We start from the raw sequence: 25,212 nt of genomic DNA on the forward strand, positions 1-25,212 counted from the left end.
CTGGCCTGATGACTCCTTGCTGTCCCCAGTCCACCTAGTCATGCTGCTGCTCCAGATTTAACTGTTCTGTCTGTGGCTATGGAACCCTGATCTGTTCACTGGACGTAGTACCATGTCCCAAACCTGCTGTTGGCCTCTCTCTACCGCACCTGCTGTCTCTAATTCTGAATGATCGGCTATGAAAAGCCAACTGACATTTACGCCTGAGGTGCTGACCTGTTGCACCCTCTACAACCACTGTGATTATTATTATCGGACCCTGCTGGTCATATATGAACATCTTGAACATGTTCTGTCATAATCTCCACCCGGCACAGCCAAAAGACTGGCCACCCCTCAGAGCCTGGTTCCTCTCTCGGCTTCTTCCTTGGTTCTGGCCTTTATAGGGAGTTTTTCTTAACCACCGTGCTTCTACATCTGCATTGCTTGCTGTTTGGGGTTTGAGACAGGGTTTCTGTACAGCACTTTGTGACATCGGCTGATGTAAAAAGGGCTTTATAACTTCATTGATTGATTGTTTGTTTATATTCAGCTTAAGTGTTGTTGCAATTCACCTAGCTTCCACATGGGTGAGACATTCTACATGTAGCATCTTCAACTGAATTGACTATTTCATAACATTACATGGCAAAAATAGTAGCACTGGAAAGTTACATCCTGAGTGATAAAGTATATGCTTTGAATTACTTTGCCCACAGCTACACACTGCAGTTTGAGTTGACCGCTGCAGTGGTGCACATTATAGAGTGTTAATTCCCTTCATCTGAACAGCGGAGTGTCAGCAACAATAATGCATGTCTTTTCAGTGCTCACAACATAACAGAGAAAATAAAATACTTGAGAATAAATGTACTTGGGAATCATTTCTTAGCCTAATACAGAAGCATGTCTGTTCTATGCCATCTCCAAACCAGCCCCCTTATTCTATATTTCTGAGAATAACCTCCCCATCCTGCCTCTTACCGAGCTGACGTCCCAGATCTTTAGAGTCTTGTCGTCAGATGCTGAAACCAGGAGGTTGGAGTCTGAGGACCAGGCGACATCTGAGATCCCCTGCAGATGACAAGTGAAAGGGAAACTTGGTTTGTGCCACATTAGAGGCATATCCATAAAAATATATATATAATGGAAGCTTGAACTCACAAGTTTGTGTCCCGATATTGTTTTCTCAAACTTTCCATCGTAAGCTCCCCAAATTTTTATCAGTTTGTCAGCAGCTGTAAAACATATATTTCAAGACAGGTTACATAAGCATTTTCTATTGAAATGTAGTGTTATCATTAGGGATGGGCATTTGAAATATTTTCACCACTAGAATAATGTTTCATTTTTTGGGGATATCCCGATAGCCAAAATACATGTGTTTTTTGTGAAACGTTCTTAAAAACCTGGGCACTTGCTGCACAACTAGGGAAAGACACCAGCCGCTGCCCTTCCCCCACCTTGCTGCAGTAGCAAACAGAGCAGCACTATGTGAGACAGGAGGGAGAGAGAAAGTAGCCATATTTGCACTAGTCAGACAATATTCTTGCTGCCATAGCATGTCATTACAGCTGTGACTTTTTCTGAGTAAGTCTAAGAACCTTGCACACCTGGATTGTACAATATTTGAAGAACAGTATTATTTTCACAATTCTTCAAGCTTTGTCAATTGCGAGACACCAATTTAAGTCTTGCCTTAGATTTTAACCCAATTAGTTTTTTAAAAAGGTTATTGTCCTGCTTAAAGGTGAATTTGTCACCCAGTATGTTAGAAAGCAGACAACCAGGTTTTCCTCTAGGATTTTGCCTGTGCTTAGCTCTATTCCGTTCCCATTTATCCTAAACTCACTAGTCTTTGCCATTGACAAGCATACCCATAACATGATGCAGCCATCACCATGCTTGAAAATATTTAGAGTGGTACTCAATGACATGTGTTTGCCCCAAACATAACAACTTTATGACCCGAATATAAAGTTAACTTCTTTGCCACACTATTTTGAAATGCCTTACTGCAAACAGGATGCATGTTTTGGAATAGTTTCATTCTGTACAGGCTTCTTTCTTGTCAATGTCAATTAGGTTATTTTTGGGGAGTAACTACAATGTTGTTGATCCATCCATAGGAGAAAACTATCACTGCAATTCAAATCTAACCGTTTTAAAATAACCATTGACCTCAGTGAAATCCCTAAGCGGTTTCTTTCCTCTCCGGCAACTAATTTAGGAAGAAGGATGCCTGTATCTTTGTAGTGACTGGGTGTATTGATACACCATCTAAAGTGTAATTCATATTTCACCATGCTCAAAGGGGTATTTAATGTTTAACTTTTTTTACCCATCTACCAATAGGTGCCCTTCTTTGCGAGGCATTGGAATACCTCCTTGGTCTGTGGTTGAATCTGTGTTTGATTCGCTGCACGACTGAGATGAGGTAGTCATTCAGAAACCTTGTCAAACACTATTGTGCACACAGAGTGAGTCCATGCAACGTATTATGTGCCTTGTTAAGAACATTTTTACTCCTGACGTTATTTAGGCTTGACATAAGGGGTTGAATACTTGTTGACCCACTGACATTTCAGCTTTTCATTTTTAATTAATTTGTAAACATTTATATAAACATAATTCCACTTTGATATCATGGGGTATTGTGTGTAGGCGAGTGACAAATATCAATGTAATTTTTTTTTATTCAGGTTGTAACAACAAAATCTGAAGGGGTGTGAATACTTTCTGAAGGCACTGTATTGCGATATTATATAAACTCCAAGTGTCGATTTGCATTTTTAAAAGGTAGCGATGTTGGCGCTAGTCGCCCACACCTGCGCCAAAACTATGTTATTTATTTTGTTCTCCATCTTTTTAAATAGTTTGAGCCAAAATGTTTCCAGCTATTTCCATGAATGATGAAGACTCATTTTCTCATGCTCTCACATCTCTCTGCAGCAGACATATAGTGAGCAATATGTTTGGAACATCAAATCGCAATACATAGAATCGTGAGAATACCCAAATATTGTAATTGAATTATATTGTCCCTGCCAATTCCCAGCCCTTTATCTGGTAGTGCCCGTTTTGACTGCCTCAAATCGACGTAAAGAAGCTAGCTATGCTAACCAGCTAAGTTAGCCAACTAGCAAGGCTAACTGAGGCGGTTTTGCTGTGCTCTCCATCCTTGTCTACAACAACTCCATTCAAGTTTAACAACAGCCAACCCGTTGGTTGCTTGTTGTAGTCTACTGCTTCTCATTAAGGTAACTTAATTCCATTTTTGCACAGATTCAAAATATCCCACTTCACTTGCGAGGCTACATATGGAGCCTCTGACTGTAGTTCCGCTTTGATCGCCTGACACGTTTCACACCTGTGCAGGCTACACGTGTCGTTTTTATGCAGTGCCCGTCAAAACAAACGGTCAAATTGTTGTTTATTAAATTAATGTCAAATGTCATGATAGGCTATAGACTTGTATGGCACAAAGACAAAGCATTTTCATTGTTATAAGGCCTATATTTATTATTATTTTTAAATTAATACTCTCGTAAGTAATGGAATACTAAAGTGTTTGGATATTCGATTAGAAATTCTCTGGTACTTTGGTATACTTTTTATCCCGTAGTTCTGAAAGTATCGCTCACGAGCCAAAAAGCAAAATTGCATACTAAATCACATATGTGCAGATATGTACACCACGTCATTGTTCGCTCTCTGGAACTTGAATTGCTAGGGGGGCGGCCAACGTGGGGGAATATGGCGCAGCATGTGTCACTTTCAAACTAGGGATTTCATGTCAAATTTAGATAAAATAGTAATTCTGCTCATAGATTATGCATGTACAGTATGAACTAGACATCCAGCCCAAAGCAGTAGGTTTAAAGTCGCCAAAGTTCCGGAGCACGTAACTGTGCCTTCCTTTAGTTATCATGCAAGAAAGAGTTATCAGATAATTTACATTGAAAGAACATTGCATTTAATTAAATGTTATACATTTTATTCTACAACAACTTGTGCATGCAAAGTTACAAGCCGAATAGCAGTAGTCGGTAAACCTACTGTTCTAACCCCACCTAATGCACTCATCATAAAAACTTACATGAACTGGCGAGCCACTCTCCACTGGGACTGAACTTGACAGACGAAACTGCTTTTGTGTGGCCGGCTAAGGTGAATTTCAGGGTGTAGTTGGGCTTGACTGGTGCCGACTAAATAGGGGAAGTAAACATTTGGAACAGGAAAGCAGTTCAGTTGATATCTGTAGAAGCATTTAAGGCAATTTCCCGTAAAAAAAAAAAAGATTCAGACACTATGTAAATAGCAGAGACACGGGACAATCTGGCTACATGGTATATTTGAGTATCAAGTGACAGAGGTTTCATCAACGCAAGTCCCAGGGAACCAATGGGGTAGTAGCCCATCTGTACAAATCCATAGGAAAAAAACATTTGAATGGTAATAAGGCGAGCCATTGTCTTCTCTCAGATGGAATCATTCTAACGTGACATGCAGTTACCAGGAGCCATACCTGCAGACAGCTGTCACGCTATCTGGCGACAATGAGGGCAAGCATGAACCCATACCTTACTCTGGCTGGCAGATGCAGATGACGTTTTAGTGGCCTCAGTTTCTGGTTTCTTCTCCTCTGTTGCCATGGTGATAGTGATGGAGCCGAGTGGGACAACCAGCCTGCAAAAGAGGAGAGCAGAAAGGAATGTTCATTATGCCAAGATGTAGCCGACTAAACTCAATTCCATGGTAAAGGACGTTTCTGATGAAGTCCAACTGAGTTGAGCTGAAACCAGGCTTTGTGGAACTCAGCTCTGACTACGTCGATTCTCCCAAGGTCAATACTTCAACAACAAAAACTTCTTATGAAACGCTTACCCTGTACCCATGTTTGTCCTCTGTTTGTCCTCGGTGTGCCTTTGTTTGCTGAAATCCATACTTATTAATAAATCCTTAACCAATTAACCAGACTGTTTCCTTGTTGAGATTCAATTGACACATGCGCATTTGTGCTGAGTTGCCATCTTAGAGGAACAGCAATGAGCAAACAGTTGGTGGTTGTATTTGATTAAACGTTTAATGAAAAAGTATGGATTTCAGCAAAGAAAGGCATGCAACTAGAGAGGACAGTTTTTTTTATGTATTGACCTTGGGCAAATCTATGTCGTCGGAGAAGAATTCAACAAAGCCTGGTCTCTGCTAAACTCAGTTGGTGGAGTTAATCAGAAATTTCATTCACCATGGGTCGACACTAGTTACTCGACCAATCAGATAAGGGAGTGTGATGGTGCATATTACGTTTTTTAGAAAAGGCCTTATTTTCGGCCTCCCGGATGGCGCAGTGGTCTAAGGCACTGCATCATAGTGCTAGCTGTGCCACCAGAGATTCTGGGTTCGAGCCCAGGCTCTGTCGCAGCCGGCCGCGACCGGGAGGTCCATGGGACGACGCACAATTGGCCCAGCACAATTGGCCCATTCTATTTGATAGAGCAACGTCGTTAGTTCCCTACAAGCCTATCATTCCAATAGTAATATATCATATTCATGATCTTTGGCAAACTCAGATGGGAGAATAAAGCTCCTATTAAATGGTGTTCTGTTTCAAGTTGTGGGCACAAAGAAGTATGAATAGTGCCACCAGCGGAAAGACAGACAAAAGCCAAAAAGAAATATGCATCTGAAACTAACAATAAGGCAGTAAATTCAAAGACGGAGCACTTTTTACAACATTAATTTCATTTTAATAATGTTGAAGTACTAAGTAACAATGGAATGGTCTTTAATAAAACTGAACGTGGTACTTTAAAACTGGTGTCCTAACTCTGTGGTCACTAAAGATCCCATGGCACTTATTGCAAGAGTATGTAATGATGAGTACCATTTCATATGTAATGTGTATATCAAACTGTATTCCTACCACGTAATACTGTGCATAAAAGAATAAGAATAAATTTACAGTTGAAGTCAGAAGTTTACATACACCTTAAGCCAAATACATTTAAACTCAGTTTATCACAATTCCTGACATTTAACCAAAGTAAAAATTCCCTGTCTTAGGTCAGTTAGGATCAGCACTTTATTTTAAGAATGTGAAAATGTCAGAATAATAGTGGAGAGATTGATTTCATCACTTTCATCACATTCCCAGTGGGACAGAAGTTTACATGCTCCCAAATACTAATTGAGTGTATTTCCTTTAAATTGTTGAACTTGGATCTAAAGTGTTGGGTAGCCTTCCACAAGGTCCCCAAAATAAGTTGGGTGAATTTTGTCCCATTCCTCCTGACAGAGCAGGTGTAACTGAGTCAGGTTTGTAGGCCTCCTTGCTCGCACACGCTTTTTCAGTTCTGCCCACAACATTGCTATGGGATTGAGGTCAGGGCTTTGTGATGGCCACTCCAATACCTTGACTTTGTTGTCCTTAAGCCATTTTGCCACAACTTTGGAAGTATGCTTGGGGTCATTGTCCATTTGTTGCAAACCGTAGTCTGGCATTTTTATGGTGGTTTTGGAGCAGTGGCTTCTTCCTTGCTGAGATGCCTTTCACGTTATGTCGATATAGGACTTGTTTTACTGTAGATATAGATGCTTTTGTACCCGTTTCCTCCAGCATCTTCACAGGGTCCTTTGCTGTAGTTCTGAGATTGATTTACACTTTTCGCACCGAAGTACGTTCTTCTCTAGGAGAGAAGGCTCTCCTTCCTGAGCGGTATGACGGCTGCGTGGGCCCATGGTGTTGATACTTGCATACTATTGTTTGTATAGATGAAAGTGGTACTTTAAGGCATTTGGAAATTGCTCCCAAGGACGAACCAGACTTATGGAGGTCTACAATTGTTTTTCTGAGGTGTTGGTTGATTTCTTTTGATTTTCCCATGTCAAGCAAAGAGGCACTGAGTTTGAAGGTAGGCCTTGAAATACATCCACATGTACACCTCCAATTGACTAAAATTATGTCAATTAGCCCATCAGAAGATTGAAATGCCAACATTTTCTGGAATTGTCCAAGCTGTTTAAAGGCAGTCAACTTAGTGTATGTAAACTTCTGACCCACTGAAATTGTGATACAGTGAATTACCAGTGAAAAAAATGACTTGTGTCATGCACAAAGTAGATGTCCTAACTGACTTGCCAAAACTATAGTTTGTTAACAAGAAATATGTGGAGTGGTTGAAAAACGAGTTTTAATGACTCCAACCCTAAGTATGTAAACTTCAGACTCCAACTGTACATGTAACAAAAAAACTGAAATGTAAAACAAAGTTATGTTTGTCCTCTGAAGAGGGGGTGGGTGGGCCAATTAAATAAATAGCAGGTAAAAAGCTTTGCATGTCTAGAAAAAAAAGTGCCATGCAAGTCCAAAGGTGTACTGCAAGTCTATTTTAAGTTAAATAAATGCCTTTATTAAGTTCCTGTGCCAAATAAGGTAACAGGGTTGAAGTTTCTTAAAATCTGCCAAAAATCTGCCAATTTAATAAATACATGTGAAACTGTACATTTTACTTGTGGATTACGAAAATAATCTCCAAAATCATGTATCAATTTGTTTGTCTTCATGCCGCTTTAAAAACAAACGCAGACATTGGAGAAAACCTATTTACGGTTAAGAGAAGTAACAATGAGTAAGGGCAAACATCATAAGCTGAGTTAGAATAAGACATCTGATTACCATTTTGCATTTGGAAAGGTTGGTTTTATTATAGCTAACAAATAACCAAATAATTGTTGATCACTAAATAAAAGAAATCCATTGGAGTTTCTCAAAATGCATACTACCGTGCTCCGAGCACACAAATTGGAACACGGAGGGCACTTCTCCAACGCGTACTCGTTTGCATGCTTCAAAATATGTACATCGATACAAGCTCCAACAGAAAGTATAAAAAGAAATGAGGCAACCACGTAAAAATGACACAATCTATTGAAATCAATGGCAGACATTATTTGCGCAGATCAAGAGAAAATACACTTCCGACTTCAGAATGAAATGTTGAATATTCACATCTCAAATGTTGCGTGACTAAAATATTTTATCTTGATATGTTAACAATTACAGTACCAGTCAAAAGTTAGGACACACCTACTCATTCCAGGGTTTTTCTTTATTTTCACTATTTTCTACATCAACTGGTGAACTCTGATTTACCATCCCAAAATATCCCTGCAGAACATGTATTTGCGCCCCTACTGGATGGAAACTACAAGTGTAATGGCTGTGCTCAATACAATGGAACTTATAAATGTAGATCCTTCAAAACAGCCCCAAACAGGAAAACATATCCCAATCAAAAGGTGTTATCACGTGCTCCACTAAGGCAGTTATTTATCTTGTGGTATAAATGATGTGGGTAAAACAAAGCGCGAAACAAAAGGATGTATCTCGGAGCACCGTCAGGTGCAAAAACTCGACTTACCCAGTTGCGGCCCACTTTTTGGAAGAAAACCACTCGATTGTCTCTACGTTATATTGGCATCGAACATGTCACCCTCCCTAGGAGAGGGGGTGACCTCGACAATTTATTGTTAAAACGAGAGGCTGCTTGGATCTTTAATTTAAAAGACCCTTGCTCCCTTTGGTCTCAAAGTAGACTTAGATCTGAAGCCATTCTTGTGATTTTGCTATTGTAAATGTTTGTAGGCTTATGTAGCCAAATTGTATCTATGATCGTACGCTATCCATTTATGTTTCCTGTATGCTATTTTAATATATGAGAATTAACCAATGATATCAGGCCACACCTGGCCATGATTACAGACATGTGTGTCTTTAGACACTATATAAATGAGTCATCCCGCAGTGTTTGTCATTATATCCTGATGAAGACAGCTTGTCTGTCAAAAAATAAACACAAATATTTTTTCATCTGAGCTCCTAGAGTGTGCGGCTCTCCTTTATTTTTTAAAATAATAATATTGAAGACATCAAAACTATGAAATAACACATATGGAATCACATACTAACCAAAACAGTGTTAAATCAAAATATATTTTATATTTGAGATTCTTCAAAGTAGCCAGACCTTCATGTCTTAAAGTAATGATGGACTGTCGCCATTGTCCTGGCTGGAAGAAGGTTCAGTGACACGTGAGGTAATACAGCAGGGGGAGTGCAAGTGTTTCTCAAATGTATTGTTTTATGCATTCTCCACAATCATCCTCACAGGAACATACTCAAGAAAACGTGGCCGGTGAATACACTCGGAGCATGAGAACACATAGATATTTCACTGGATGGTATAAATGTGAAGCATTGAACTACGTTTGTAGACTGATTTTTTTTATCGCGTTTCCACTCACTACCAATTATGGTAGATGGAAAAAGGTATGGAAGATGGATTTGGGCAACATTCTGCCAATCTTCTCATGAATTAAATATTTGATATACAGTTCTCTGTTTCCAAAACGAATCTGTTATGAACAGAGTGGACTAGGTTTGGTAGACTGCTTTTTTTTATCGCGTTGTTTAGAAAGTGCAAAAAGGCTAAATGGGGTAATTGCACACGCGCACTTCACATAGGCGTTCCCTAACGCAAATATGGAAATGATGCTAGGACACGCCAACAGGATCTCGCTAGCTCGTGCTTGGCTCTGCCCATGTCATTACTTGGTCTGCCCACTATGACTAATTTGTTCCCATTGGAAGCGACAGGCTGTGGCATCTTTTGGTTTAGTTGTAAAATTATTTGAGCATGTGGAACACGGTAGCATGCATATTGAGAAACACCCCATGTCCCTCATCTGCATACACGCCCTCATCTGATTGGTCGTTTCCCCACGAACCGTAAACCGGTTTACGCATCGTCACACTCCAGCTGATTGGTCGAGTAGGCAGGCATTCTGACTGTGGTAACTAGTGACGACAATGGAGTTGAGTTTAGTCAGCTTTTCGATGACGATAATGTCAGGGGAAATGTAAGGATAATAAATTGTATAGGTACAACGCAAGACGCTACCCTTTAGTTTGTAGATTAATATCACAATATTGGATATGATTTTGAACCCTAGGTATGATTTTGTTAATAACGTAGCGACACTGACACTACCCCCACACTGGCTTCCTACCCAGTCATGGATGGCACAGCTAAGTAACGTTAGTTAACTACTCGGCTCTACCTAGCTAAGTAATAATGACGTTCGTTTGTCTGGAGAAAGAGAGGAGATACTATGTTACCTGGCTGGCCAGCTAGCTAACTGCCATTGCAAGTAAACCAATTACCGTGAGTTAGATAGCTATAGTAACCTCATTTACCGCAGATGGGCCTGTTTCTTTTCTAGCTATGCTAGCAATGTTGTTCAAACACTAACGTAGTGTGCATCTTGTTGGTGATAATAGCTAGCCAGTGGTTTTAATCCAGGTAGTTATTGTATGAATCCTATCCTTCAAAATATAGTTAACTATGTTAAACACAGATGGCCTTACTCTCTCGTTTGTCTAGCTTCTCACTGCACATGCAAATTGCAAGCTCGATTAGTTACCAGGCTAGCTAGCTGACGTTACTCCATTCAAACAATAAAATCAGGGATACTCACGGTAAGGCCCAATGTTAAAATGTATATGCTCGGCTGACTTTTCTTCCTCCAGGAAGAAATCTTATTAATTACACGAATGTGTTTAGCCTATAAATACGATGAACGTATTTTCGCCCTAATTGAGCACGAATAAAATTCTAGGGCCAGTTCGTTTCAGTTTAGGGCTCAGGCGGGGAATGTGGCAGTGAAGAAGACGCACATTGCGCATGTGTGCTTAGGCAGTGCATACGGCAAGCGTGGAGGGACGATTTGACGGTGGTTCTGATTAGAATCACGTTTGTAAACTTTGGGTTTTGGACTGAGAGAAACCTAGTTACACATGTCAAGACACATCAACAATACAGACGTGTATGAATAGTTATACAAACTTAACCAAGTTATTATCACTATGTGCAGTGGAGGGCAGCTCGAAAGAGGGCACAGGCTAAGCAGAATCAGGGACAGGAATGAGTGTGCTCAAGACAGACCGATCGAGTGATTATAAGGCTGGGGTGTCCTAGACCAACCTGCCAGGTAGGAGTGCAGAACCGGAGACGCCCTGCCCTGAGAGGTTTTGGTTCTCTGTAAAACACAGCAGACAGAACCAGGAGAAACAACAGGGGGAAGGTGTCAGCACTCATCTCTATGTCCTTTGAATGTTTATAGGTGAATATAAAGTTAAAAAGATTTGTGAAATATCCATAATCAATGCTAAAGTCATCCATCCATGGCATACATTGCAAGCTGAAGATAGTTATTCCAGCTGTTTATTTGTATTGCAGATTATTGCAGTCCGTTTATTTATTTAGCGTACTTCGGTTTTCAGTATACTCGAAAATATTTGATAGCAGTGTGCAGTATATACACTGAACAACACGCATGTTGGGGGAGCGTAGTCTTCAGCGCCAGTAAATTGATCACAAACCGTGCGCATGCGCAACCTCACCTTCATGCTGCTCGGCCTCGCTCAAATAAAGCAAGAGCAACTCGGGCTGCCAGCTACACGCAAACCCATCGGAGGCCTCAAGAAAGTAATGCATTAAAATGTTTATATTTCACCATCATTATTATGATAATAGCGTTTCGTTAGCGAACCATGTAACGTTCATACTTCAGTGTAATGAAAAAGTGGGTGCTGAAACGCTTGTTAGCGTTAACTAAGCAAGCTAGCTAACGTCCGAAGATTTTCAGCAAAGCTACGTCTGACAGCGCATTGCAACAATACAACAAAGCATAACAAATTACTTGTCTATTGGGTTAAATATTTTGGCAATATGGGCGCGAAACGTTTAACAAGATATTAGTGTGGGCAAATTAGCTAGCTACGCAGTTGTAGCAATAGCTACATGCTGTTGCAGAAACCAGATAAAACAAGGAGGGTTATTTAGTTGTAAAATATATTTATTGAAACTGCTCGTAGTTAGCTAGGTAGTGTGGGGTGGGGGGTTAAATCGGCTGTTAACGTTCTCTACCTAGTGATACCTAATGGATAACATATGCCCGCCATCTTTTTGGAGAATGTTGCAATGGAGCCCATAATACCACCTATTTGGTTTTAGTGTATTCATATTTAGCTAGGTGGTCACATATGTATACTGTAGTGAATAATAGCTATGTCTCAAATGTTCTATAAACTAGCTACGATAGCCAGCTTGACTGCACTAGTCTGGACCTCGATCCACGGAGTGCAAAGGAGTCCGCGCGAATTGTTCCAAAAGTGTTCCGAGCTCCCTTTGCACCCCCCGCGTGATGCTGGCTAGTATAGTTGGCTAAGTTACACGCGTTTTGTTGAGCATATACCATAACCAATTTAGCTCGGTAACTAATTCCATTTTTGCCATATGGTGCCGTTACATACAGTATTGCAGCGCTTTCAACGAAACGAATAAAAGCTATACAGCTAGTGATGGCTTTTATATGTGACTAGCCATTTAGCTAGCTAACGTTAATAAACTAGTGTATGTGATTGTTTACGCGGGAGGCAGCGCCGCCCTTAAGTCAGCTGCTAGCAACCTAACGTTACTACCACTGATTTATATGCACACATAGTTAGCTGGCCAGCTACATTTTTTTTCACGGTCAAATATAGCTTTGTTTTGTGTAACGCTAGTAGCTACTACTGGTCATTGAAAGAGATACAGGACAATGTCTGTGGATTTGTCATTCTTGAACTGTCCTTAGTACAGATTGCATTAACGTTATCACAGCTAGAGCAATTACTCTATTCAGGGTGGTACTTGTTGCTAGATCAGCTGTGCTGTCCTCAGTCAGCTTTGCAGGTTGCTTGGTTATGTATGGGGTGAAATGGATTGTGGTTTATGAATTGCTAGCAGGTTATTTAGACAGTTTTTATTTATTATTTAGTGTTATAAATTGTACCGTAGCTTCCTGTACATTTGCATGATCACTAAGCTGTACCTGTCTCCACATGCCAAATACAATTCTATGGTCAAAGAAAAATGCAACACCAAGACCAAGCTACATGAGATGCAGGCTGCAGATTGGGGTATAGATAATGTGCCTCAAACCTGAAGATGACAACACATCTTTCCAGGGACACATTTGCCTATTACAATGTCGGACATATTTTTTTATTGTGATGAAAAGGCCCTACTTTCTTATCAGAATTGCTTCATTACATGTTATTTCAGGTTTGAGGTATTATACCTATTTCATGTATTTTTGGCTGCCACACTTATGCTGAAGACCATAACACTGCTCTGTTTTTCATAGGTCTAAAGATCAGGCCCTGCAATGACCTGCAGTTCCCCCCAGTCCACTAAAGAGCAGAAAGAACAGAACTACATTACCCACTGAGAAGGTGTCTGTCTCCCGCCCTGTCCATCTGAGAGTTAACAGAGACTCCTAGAATACCACCCCCTTCCCATCGCAAGCATGTCTGCTGTCAACCCTGCAACCCCGGCCCCTCTTCAGGGAATCAACCCACCACCCCCGGAGGTGACCAATCCCACCAAACCAGGTCGTAAAACCAACCAACTACAATACATGCAGAATGTAATGGTCAAGACATTGTGGAAGCACAACTTTGCCTGGCCTTTCTACGTGCCAGTTGATGCCATCAAATTGGGTCTTATGGTGAGTAGACTGTAGATATTGGTAATGGGTGTTATATTTGTCAGAAAGCCAATGACTATAGATAGATCACTGCAAATGACAATGCTCACAATGTTTTTAATATTCTGTTTATCAGGATTACCATAAGGTCATAAAACAACCTATGGACATGGGAACCATCAAAAAGAGACTGGAGCATAACTACTATTGGAGTGCCAGTGAATGCATGCAGGACTTCAACACCATGTTCACCAACTGTTACATATATAACAAGGTGAGTACTCCAAGAGAGTAAATACAGACTGTTTCTCCTAGGGGTCCATTTATTCTGGATTTAATATTAGTCTAATATGTTTCCAGATTCTCCCAGGGCTTCTCCCAAAGCTCTACGTTTTTAAATTGATCTCAAGTTTCCTCTTTGTATTTCCCACTCATGTTTCTCACTTCCTGTTTTTGCTCTGCCCAACAGCCTACAGATGACATTGTCCTGATGGCACAGGCCTTGGAGAAGATCTTCCTGCAGAAAGTTGCCATGATGCCCCAGGAGGAGGTGGAGCTTCTGCCTCCCGCACCCAAACCCAAGAAAAGCAAGAACATAGGTAATAAGCCACTGTTCATCTGTTCCTGAAACTATAGACTCCTATAATTTGGGTAGATCCATAGATATCTTGTAAAAAAAATTGGGAGAAAATGGTTGCATATTGCCAATAAAATACCCCATGTACTGTGAGTTAACCTCTAATAATTTCACCTGCTGCAGTTGGTCTGGATGGAGGCGAGTCACCATCGTCCCTATCTGGCTCTACGACACCTGTGATTGGCTCTTCTCCAATGACTGCCATCACCCCAAACGTCCCAGCTGACCAGAGCTCGCCCAATGCTCCAATGTTACCCGTCGTCTCACCATCACAACCTCTTGTCAAAGTATGTCACCTTACAGTTTTCATCAGGCATACAAATGTTTATTTAGTCTTTTGAATGGAACCTCACCTGTGAGGGTGTGCCTTTTTGTGTTTGTGTTTGTCGTGCATCCAGAAGAAAGGGGTAAAGAGGAAAGCAGACACCACCACCCCGACGACATCTGCAATCACAGCTAGCCGGAGTGAGTCGCCCAGCCCCGTCTCAGAGGGCAAGGTGATGTCCAGACGGGAGAGTACAGGCCGTCCCATCAAAGCTCCCAAGAAAGACCTGGTGGAAGGGGAGTTGGGCCAGCACAGCAGCAAGCGGAGCAGAATGAGTGAGCAGCTCAAGTACTGCGACAGTATCCTGAAGGAGATGCTGTCGAAGAAACACGCAGCTTACGCCTGGCCCTTCTACAAGCCTGTAGATGCTGAAGCTCTGGAGCTACATGACTACCACGAGATCATCAAGCACCCCATGGACCTCAGCACTGTCAAAGTACGCACCACAGAACAAAGCACGTACACTAGCATAATTCACTTGTACAGTTAATCATTACCTTTGTGTTGGCTTGTGTGGTTGCTCAACCATGAGCTGTTTGGATAACACTTACTGTTGATTTTCAGAAAAAGATAGACGCCCGGGAGTATCCAGATGCACAGATGTTTGCAGCGGATGTTCGAGTAATGTTCTCAAATTGTTACAAGTATAACCCTCCAGATCATGAGGTTGTTGCCATGGCCAGAAAACTCCAGGTATGTTCGGGATTTTAAATATTTCTCTGGAACCCATTTGAAAAATTTATGTAAAATTGAATTGGTTGGTTTAACGCTAATGTGTCTCTTTCTGTCACTTTTCTTTTCACCATAATTGCCTGTGTGTCTTTGTCAGGATGTGTTTGAGATGCGTTTTGCTAAGATGCCTGATGAGCCGGTGGAGCTGAGCCCCGGTGCAGGCGGGTTGGTCAGTAAAGGCGACAACTCGAGCAGCGGTGACTCCTCCAGCTCGGACAGCTCTGACTCAGAGGAGGAGCGGGCCACCCGGCTCGCCGAGCTGCAGGAACAGGTGGGTGCGGAACAGGTGGGTTTCAGATCCGAGGTCCGCCCGACTACTCCTCTAACCTGAAGGGCTCAGGGAGGGCCTTCCTCCCACCTTCTCTTCTCACATCACAGCCATCTTATCCATTCTGAAATGCTGAGACAGAGATGGAGGGGCTGCCACCTTACATCCAGTCTAACCCCTCCCACTCTCCCCTCAGACATGCATACCACTGCTTTCTCCACTGATTCGTCATCTCCCTATTGATAGCACTTAAATGTAACCCTCTACCGCTTTAAATTGTGCATTTCCATGCACCTACTGGTACAGATGGCTTGCATGCACTACCTAAACAAAAGCCTTCTTTTTGAAAACATCACAATGTCGTTTTTTGCATTATGGTACCACACAATAGCTCTTGTCATAACATGGTGTTTTAAAATGGTTCTGATCTCTTTTTTTGGAGTTTTCTATCTTTGTCCCCTCATTTCCCTTTGGCTCTCTTACCAGTGTATCTCTGTGGAGCGCCCCAATGGTAGCGGGCAGGGGGGAAAAAACGGGTGCACCAAGCATTTTCAGGTGATTTGCTTTTCACTTCCCGGTCCCCTCCCCACTAACCTCTTAATGATCTCAGTTTATTATCAATGCCGCTATTTCACTTTTATTTTTTTATTTTTTTGTTGCATTAGTTGAGCAAGCGGTCGAGGGTTAATAATGGGGAGGGAGTGGCGAGTTACAGGTGGTGCGACACTAAGTGGCAGATGTGTGTGAGTTTATATGGTTGTGTAAATGTTGAATGTGTGTGTTTTCTCCCTGGTATGTTTGCTGGCTGACCAAGTAGACATATTCTTATTTCTGTCTCTCTCGATTGCCTGAAGGTTGTTTCCAACTTAAATTGAGGCAATGAAAGGAGTATGCAACTTGTTTCCCTCTCCCTTGTTAGAGGGTTCCTTTCTGATTTACTGGTGTTTTGGATGGGTTTTTGCGCGATCTTTAAACTGCTCTCTTCATTTTTGCTCATGTTATGCACCAAAGGGATAAAAACAGCTCAGATTGCTTACCTAGTTCCATTTAGAATTGGTAGTACAAAAATAAATACTAGATAATAAAAATCAGTTTTTAAAAAGTTATAGTATAGAGTACTATTTTTCTGTAAGTTGTGAAGTAGATAAGCAATCAATATGTCAAAGTTGATGTGAAGAGTTTCCCGTGTTTAAAGTCATTGTATGTGTCACAATGCAGTGTTTCCCCTATATTTATTTAGCAGCAGCGAGCCGACACTGATAAACTTGGCCGCCACTTCCAAAAAATACATAATAAAAAGGACCTGTATGTATGCGCTTCTAAAGGTATAGTGTGAGATTTTGTCAATTTTCTACTTACTCAGATTCAGATGACCTCATTTATACCATTTTTATGGTTCTGCTTGCAGTTTGAAGGAAGTTGAAGGTAGTTTAATTGCCAAAATCTCACATTATCCCTTTGAGATGAGTGACAAGTTACAATGTATATTTGTAGCAGTGGTGCGAATGGGAGCCACGAGCGCACAGCCAACGCTTGCTCCGGGGCGGCAGCGTAGCCTAGTGGTTAGAGCGTTGGACTAGTAACCGGAAGGTTGCGAGTTCAAACCCCGAGCTGACAAGGTACAAATCTGTTGTTCTGCCCCTGAACAGGCAGTTAACCCACTGTTCCCAGGCCGTCATTGAAAATAAGAATATGTTCTTAACTGACTTGCCTGGTTAAATAAAGGTAAAATGAAAATAAAAAAAATCCCTACAGTGCAGTAATGTGCATCAGTTATATTTCAGATGGTGTTAACATTTAATTTTCATGCATTTTGGTGTAGAATGTATTATTTAAGTCACCAGAAGTGACATTCTCACAGTCATTACCCTTGCCACCGCTGCTGAAAAAATCCTAAGGGAAACACTGGAGGTTAACTTATGTAGTGATTTGTTTTAGTGTACATGGCTTTCCCTAAAGTAATGCCACATTTTATATAACCTAGTTTCCTTTCGAAATAGGAACTTAAGCAATTTTGTATGATTCACTCAAGTGGTAAAAAGTGGAGCATTTCTTTCTGGGAAACTCATACCTACCCCTTTTCTAGTCCCTCAGGGCTTGAAGTGCTAGCATACCCTTACGGCAGACCACTAACTCCTCCAACCCACCTCTCCCCAGCTAAAGGCCGTCCACGAACAGCTTGCCGCGCTCTCTCAGGGCCCTGTGAGCAAACCGAAGAAGAAGAAAGAAAAGAAAGAAAAAGACAAGAAGAAGAAAGACAAGGACAACAAGCATAGCAAAACCAAGACGGATGAGAAGAAGGCCAAGCCTGGGCAGCCTGCCAAGCAGGGCCAGCAGAAGAAGCCCTCAAGGAAAGCCAACAGCACAGTGACTGGCTCCAGGTAAGGCCTCCCTTTCTCTGACATATTAGGGCTCTGCTCAGCCTCTCATAATAAAAAAACACCATGAAAGCCTTGGCTATTTGTCATTTCTGCTCTGGATTCTTGATCTTCTAGGCAACCAAAGAAGGGGGGCCGGGGCTACGAATCTGACGAAGAGTCTCTGCCCATGGCGTACGACGAGAAGCGCCAGCTCAGCCTGGACATCAACAGGCTCCCAGGGGAGAAGCTTGGTCGGGTAGTGCACATCATCCAGTCCCGAGAGCCCTCGCTGCGAGACTCCAATCCAGACGAGATCGAGATTGACTTTGAGACGCTCAAGCCCTCCACCCTACGCGAACTCGAGCGATACGTCAAGTCCTGTTTACAGAAGAAACAGCGGAAACCCCAACGTAAGTCCTGAGATGGAAGACCTCATGCATTGAACCTACTTGAACCTCACTGATACCTTCACTGTCCTTCAGCCTGTTACTACTACTCCCTCTACTAAGTATTTTCTCCTACCTTCTCTTGCTTTACTGTTAAGGACCCTACGCAAACAGAGCGACGGAGCGTTGTATACGGTCCGTTCCAAATTGTGAGCCGCACAAAAATACGTAGAACTACATAGAAAATGATGCTCCATCGCTACATTTGCATAGTTTGCGTGAAGAGTGTAGCAGCTTTTACTCGCATCTCTTTAAGTACTAGATAGATTTTCTTTCCCTTTTTGGTATTCATTTCTGAGCTAGATTATGTTCCTTCCCTCTACCTCATTGCATGTTTCCGGTTGACTGCTATTTTTTGATATACAGGTGGTCCCCACCTTTTTGAACTCCTAAAAATGAATTTTCTTCCAGCCTTTTGGTTTTTGGTCAGTGGCTGCTTAGGTCAACGAAATAACAAAAAATGATTGCTTTGTGTACATGTAGCCTAACTGAACACAAGGTACTGTTTGTCAAATTCATGCCATTCTGGATGTAGATGATCTATGCAGTATACATGGACCTCCTGTATAAAATGTTATGGGCCTGAACAGGGTTTGCTGTTGTGTTGCTAATATCGGCTCCTACTCGGACCCAGCGCAGTGGAGTCAGGCAGTGTGTCATATCATGTGACAGATAACTCCCGTACAGTCCTCGCTTAACAGCAAATTTAGCAAGTGAGATGGAAGTTTGTTCAAGTCCAAGAGCGTAAAGTCTCACCTCTGCTTTGAACCTGCTGCCTGCCCTCTGTAGTCCTCCAGGTTGTAGGCATTAGGCGCTAGGCCATAGCTGTGAAGTAGCTAGCTAGCTGTCACCACATCGGCGGGGGTCCGGGCAGGAAGGCCATGGTGCTCACAGCGTGCCGCTGTGTGTCTCCTGCAGCGGCCGCTGGGGGCAAGGGAGCGAGATCCAAGGAGGAGCTGGCTCAGGAAAAGAAGAAAGAGTTAGAAAAGAGGCTACAGGATGTCAGCGGCCAGCTGAACAGTAACAACAGCAACAAGAACAAAACCGACAAAAAGAAAACATCCAAAAAAGGTACCATAGCGTAAGGGACAGCAGGAGTTGCGTAGAGTAATGACAGGGGCACGTGGACCCTGTCTTGCTTCCCATTTTAACCTAGTTCACCCATTCATTGGTATCCTGTGGTCCAGGAAGTTAGTCATCCGGTCTTTTATGGTTATAAATCTATATATACTATATCATATATTTATTAGGGATGGGCACGGTTATTCGAAAATCTGAACAGACATTAGTATTCGAGTTAGGGTTGGGCAGTATCCAGATGTCCATACCTTTCCTGTACCATACCGGGTTAACCTGTATTACATTGCAGCTATTTCTTTAAAAAACAGCCCTAACAGCCCAGCTCAAAGTTATACAACTATCTCAAAAGGCTACTCACACTTGATCCAGAAGGGAATTGATTGTCTCTGCTGTTAACAAGAAGCTTGATATTGCAAGCTACCCACCTAATGTTATAGCTAGCAAGTTAGCTAACCAAATGCATAGATGGAGCCCTGAGCTGGAGAAAGTGTAATTGGCACATCTTAGATGGTTAACTTCTAAATTCAGTTAAGTTATCATTTTTGTTAATAACAATAAATACGTTTGGACGGTATTGAAAATCATCCCATCGGTACTTCAAAATACCCTGAATACTTGCGAAAGTATGCATAAAATACACATTAAAAATATAATCTATATGGAATTCTTAATTCAATAAAACAACATTTTGAATGTAGATTTTTATGTTCACCCCACAAAAAGATATACTGTAGCCTACGTGAGTTTCACACATTTGTCAGCCAATCAAAGTGTAATACAGTTAGAGGATCCATGTGTAGCAAGTAATGTGATATCTGACTAATCAAAGCAAAATGGAATTTAAATCATGGAATTAGGTTAGCTAAATGAGAAGGAGTAGGCTACAATGATCAGGTAGGCTGTTTAATCTTAATGGGGTTGTGGAAGACAACGATGGAAAGTGCAGCAAATGGCTTCAATTAGTCTAGGTAGCTGGTTGTCTTAGCTAACATCTTTACATTGATTTGATGCAGTCACGACGGGCCCTACCAGATGGGATGATAGATAATTTATGGCATTTACAAGTTTGTCTAACTAGTGAGTCTGTATGGCTACACTCTCTCCCTCCCATGTCAAACACACCACCCCATGCTTATCCCCCTTGCTGCTGCAGCCAAGTAGAGCACCACCTCTCTTCCAAGTCGCGCAGGCTGCGCATCAAGCCAGTTCCCAAGTTGAAACATTTTTTAAATATATTTTATATTCTATTTCAACTATCTGGATTTCAGAAAAAAATTGTATGATATTATTTGAAAGGGGAAATTATTTAAAATGCCCATCCCTAATATTTATTGAGTTGGACAGTTGTATGGTTACTGTAACAATGTGATTTTGTGTGTGGGGGGGGGGGGGTCCTGTCATTTCATCCCCTGTCTCTTCAACACTTGTGTGACCATGTGTGGGTATGAATGAATGGATTTTCTTTTGTCAAACTGCCAGTTGGCAACCCATCCTTTGCAGAATTAATTGACTCACAAACAAACCTTACAATGATTCACAGTGATAATTCAACAGTGATAATATTTTTTAGCTTTATCAATTATAAAATAAAAAAAATTCAAGTCCATTTTAAACATGGGTATCATAGCGCATACAAATGTTTTACTCATCTGAGAAAGTATTTATCTTTAGCATTTGCACCTCATTTACATAGATATGTAATACGTTTGGACGCGTCTCATGCATGATCCTCTTACTCTCTCTTTCCAGAGAAGGGCGCTGGGTCCGGTACTGGTGCTTCTCATCTCAGCGGCAGCAGTAGCTCTTCAGACTCGGGCAGCAGCAGCTCCAGTGGGTCCAGTTCTGACAGCAGCGACTCCGACTGAAAAGAGCCGCCCAAACACTCGCTGGGAACTATTCCTTTTTATTTTTACCCTGTGTATAAAAATAAAATAAAAAAATAAACATTGTATGCAGTTATAGTGGTTTCCCCCTTCTAAAACATTTAATGAGGAAAAAACAACAAAATGTTACGCCATGTCAGAAAAAGAAGAAAAGAACATGGGGACTTATACATGACTTGACAGGGTTCTTTTTGTTTCCACTTACTTTTAAAGGGATGTGTTCAAAATCGACCAAACATAAAACAAGCATTTTGTTATACACTTGGATGAATGCCAGATGTCTTTTTTTTTTCTCCTAATACAATCATCAACATGCATCTCAATGTGAAGGAGTTGTTGCATAGTTATCAAGACAGCACAGAACCCCATGTCCACCTCCTAGCTTCAGCCCTGCTGCATAAACAATCTATTCAATTACTTTCACAAAAAATTATCAACACTTCTCATCCGGCTTCACAAGTATTTTTCACCCTCGTGATGAGGAGGGCCCTCTTGAAATAGGCTTATGTCTGTTTTGGGTTGTTTCTCCAATCATTTGACTTTCGACAAATACTGAACCTTGTTTGCCTCTGAGGGGTACATTTCAGATTATTCTGAACAATCATGTTGTGTGTCCTCAGCAGCATATACAGTCAAATTGAATGATCTGAAGATTTTTATTTAATAGTGGAACTTGATTGCTGTTATTCTTTGTATGATAACTGACATGGTCTTTCTTTTTTTTGGCAGTATGTAAAGTTTTAGCAAAAATGTCTGCTCGATGGTAACTGGTCTGAGAGGTTATTGATGAAGAATTTAGACTTTTAATGCTTTTGGGCAGAAGAAATTACCATAAAATAATTCACTCAACAGTTTGTTTCATTACTTATAACATGACAACCACTAGGCGTGATGGCCTCCTGTACATGTATTTCCTGGCATGCCTCTTGCTTAATCTACCATCTTCAATGATGAATGTATGTATGGTGCCATGAATGATTGTGTACATCACTGCTTTATGTAAGATGGGATGGCCAAAACTGTACATAGCTGACCTATGTGTACATTTTTAGTACAATGGCGTAGGAACATGAATATTGCAGAGCACACCCGCCATCTGTTGGTGCTTTATTCCAAACGCCAGTGCCGTGGCCCCTGATCTTTTTCTCTGTTGATGTCACGTTTGGACAATGAAAGCAGGACAATATTGTAAACAATGTGAGTCTTCCTCTGAAGTGTAGGCTATTGATTTCTGAATGTAATTTGTTACCTCTAGGTCCCTTGTTTTATCGTGACTAGATGCCACAGCCTCTTATGACTTCAGTTTAGTTCAACTCATCTTTTATTTTTATCTTAGTGAACAAATGGTTAATTACTCATAAGAGAATATCATTACAATTTATTCCACTCCTGTAAGAATGCATATGATTATTTCATGAAGTATAATTTGTGGTCAGTTTTTTTCTGGAATTTGTTGAAAATAACTTGAACATTAAAACCACTTGGGGTTTTCTTTACTGTTAATAAGTTGATACATTATGCATTTGGTCATATGCATTATTTTAGGCTATGGTGGAAATAAATATTTGTGTAATTTTGTGGCTTGTCCCACATACCAGGTTGCACTTAACTGCAAAATTCCCCAAATGATCTTGTATGCATTTCTCTGCCTATACCAATGTTCTCCAGTACAGGCCCTATCAGGTTTTTCTAAGAATGTCTTTTAGAGGCAAAACACAAAATAACAAATATATATATACACACATATATAGCTTTTAGTTAATTTCTAGGCCCTGGTCAAATATAATAGTTCCTTTTTATATTTTCAAAAGCAAATGTTTACTTTTTATCCTAGATGTGCATGCAAGTTTATTGTAACTTTCTTATACCCTTTTTTGAGCTGTTATAGTATCTTCCTGTAAGTGTCAGTCATCGAAACAAATCAAGGATTCAGTGTAAGTAGTTTTAGGCTTGTTGATTGCAATATGGGACTGAGGGTGGTATTTGGGGGGTGGGGACTGGAGGTAGAAGCTAACAATTAATGTAACTGCTAACCTGGAATCGGGTGAAATATTTTTTTTTAAATAAATTCAAAAGACCCTATTGAATTTGTCTCCTCATTTTCTGCATGTTGATCCGTTTTACTTTTCTCTTTGCACTTGTTTTCACTCACTGAGGTACACCTGTGTACTTCTGGTGGATGAGGAGATCCAGAGGAAAAGATGTGGATGGACCGTCCACAACCCTGAAAGCCGTGTTCCATCATCACCAATCAAACTCTATCCTGGAACCCAAGGGAGAAGAAAAAGAGGGTGCCCAAGAAACACCTGGAGGTGGGACCGTCACTAAGGAGAGGAGTGGTCGATGGCCTACGCTTCCAAAGAAGCGATTTGGCCTAATTAAGTAAGACCAGTGTACACATTTTTATAATGTACTCTAAAACCATAATGTGGGATGTTTTTAGTGCTTATGGACTGGATGTGCCATTTAATATGATCAGCATATGCTAGCCAGTAGCCACAAAACCCAAAGCATAGCTGTGAAGGGCTATCTGCAGTTCAATGATAGGCCACTAGATGGTGACCATATATAATTGATTTTTAAAATATGGTGACATATTTGGTTTGAGCTGTGTGTTTGCTGGATTCAGATGACAGTGAGTTACACACCCCAAACGTGCTGCTAGGTGAATGTCAACCCAATGATTATAGGGGGGACATTTTCTCTTGGATATATGATGGACAATTGTCTTTTAAGGTGAGTTATGAATTAGCCATTTAAGTATGTAAGTTATCTTGCAGGAGACTTGTTGGTTGATATCAGCAATCACTTTCCATGCTTGCATGAATAAATGAAATTACCTAACCCACCATACATTCATCTTTTAGTGCAAGAATAGAATACCCATTTCCAATGGCAGATTCATTGCCTTAGGGCTCAGTGTAGGGCTATACATCAGTCACTGCCCACCCCAGCTCTTACCCTACTTGGTTTGTTCTGGAGGGAGACTTGTACTGTGTGACCCCCCCCTTCTCACAGTGGCATATGGAAAACGTTACCTCTTTGCCTCGAACAGCCCTGGGCCATGATGGATCAATGCCACAACTTCAGTGACAACTAATCGTGTCTGCAACTTGGGGCCATCACTCACTCTGTAGCTGGCCACAATCCATGACAAAACAACACAGACATAGCCTACCCAACATCCATTACAGATAATATGATAGGCTAACCGTATATCTTGAGTAAATTGAATTGTGATACTATATTTTTGTTGACCCCGCAAAAGAGATTATGGGAGGAGGAAGGCTGGGAACAGGATGCAGTAGCTCCAAAGTAATATGTGTTACATTGTTTCACTCAAACACTGAACGATACACCTGAATGATACACCTGCAAGTTGAGGTTACTTTGTATCCATACACTGACAATAAATCATCCTTGTAATGTGCAGTAGAGCATATGAGGACACCGAAGGTCCGGACCTCTCATTTTTTCAACAACAATCAGTCGGGGTCTCAACCTACTGTTGAGAGTTGGAATAGTAGAATACACAAGGTACAATTTCAAAACTTGGTTGTGCATCAACAGTTTTTCTCTTATTATGTCACTCACTGACAGTCACTTAATTAGCTCATGTCAGTTAAAGATTCACTATGCAGAAATCGCACTGCATTTTCCTGGTTGCAAAAATTTGAATAGTTTGCCTAATTTCAGTTTATGTGACAAAACAAGCAAGTATAGTGTAGTGAATCATTGTACCATCTAAACTGCTGTGAAATATCTATTCCATAACCAAGAATATTGTATTTTCAGCTGTTTGAAGCTGGTGTATCAAAACCAAAAGTTAAAGAAACACAAATTAAACTTAAGAACGGGAAGCATAGAAATAGGGCACAGACCTCTCTTTTACACCTGCACTTTACGGAA

The 25,212-nt window shown here is 41.1% G+C and overlaps 2 protein-coding genes across 12 annotated transcripts in view; one reads left to right on the top strand and one right to left on the bottom strand.

Moving 5' to 3' along the window:
• The window catches only part of LOC118387586 (WD repeat-containing protein 5), a 31,228-nt gene extending 20,531 nt beyond the window's left edge, over window positions 1-10,697 (bottom strand). Inside the window, exons 1-5 of the mRNA XM_035776100.2 lie at window positions 10,519-10,697; window positions 4,563-4,668; window positions 4,079-4,187; window positions 1,144-1,217; window positions 964-1,053 (exon numbers count right to left, since the gene is read on the bottom strand). Of these exons, the coding sequence (XP_035631993.1) occupies window positions 964-1,053; window positions 1,144-1,217; window positions 4,079-4,187; window positions 4,563-4,634 (345 nt within the window). The 5' untranslated portion in view covers window positions 4,635-4,668; window positions 10,519-10,697. The remainder of the gene's footprint in view (window positions 1-963; window positions 1,054-1,143; window positions 1,218-4,078; window positions 4,188-4,562; window positions 4,669-10,518) is intronic.
• LOC118387585 (bromodomain-containing protein 3-like) lies at window positions 9,863-23,385 on the top strand. 11 transcript variants are annotated; one of them, XM_035776090.2, is made up of 13 exons: window positions 9,863-9,993; window positions 13,231-13,593; window positions 13,709-13,846; window positions 14,042-14,171; window positions 14,333-14,496; window positions 14,608-14,970; window positions 15,099-15,227; window positions 15,364-15,552; window positions 16,021-16,089; window positions 17,692-17,915; window positions 18,030-18,304; window positions 19,259-19,411; window positions 21,170-23,385. In XM_035776090.2, the coding sequence occupies exons 2-13, from the start codon at window positions 13,393-13,395 to the stop codon at window positions 21,283-21,285; spliced, it is 2,151 nt and encodes a 716-aa protein (XP_035631983.1). In that variant the 5' UTR covers window positions 9,863-9,993; window positions 13,231-13,392; the 3' UTR covers window positions 21,286-23,385. The 11 variants fall into 11 exon arrangements, with proteins under 11 accessions (XP_035631983.1, XP_035631985.1, XP_035631984.1 ...); XM_035776092.2 differs by having other exon boundaries at window positions 9,882-9,900; XM_035776091.2 differs by lacking the exon at window positions 9,863-9,993 and adding an exon at window positions 10,187-10,205.
• The last annotated feature ends 1,827 nt before the right edge of the window (window positions 23,386-25,212 follow it).

The sequence above is a fragment of the Oncorhynchus keta genome, chromosome 9 (genome assembly GCF_023373465.1).
Source record: "Oncorhynchus keta strain PuntledgeMale-10-30-2019 chromosome 9, Oket_V2, whole genome shotgun sequence".
NCBI lineage: Eukaryota > Metazoa > Chordata > Actinopteri > Salmoniformes > Salmonidae > Oncorhynchus > Oncorhynchus keta.

Bases quoted from the DNA above. Each gene is read 5' to 3' on its own strand.
- LOC118387585 (XM_035776090.2), top strand. From the start codon at position 13,393: ATGTCTGCTGTCAACCCTGCAACCCCGGCCCCTCTTCAGGGAATCAAC. The intron at 14,971-15,098 runs GTACGCACCACA...GTTGATTTTCAG, and splicing joins TGGACCTCAGCACTGTCAAA to AAAAAGATAGACGCCCGGGA. The intron at 15,228-15,363 runs GTATGTTCGGGA...TGTCTTTGTCAG, and splicing joins CCATGGCCAGAAAACTCCAG to GATGTGTTTGAGATGCGTTT.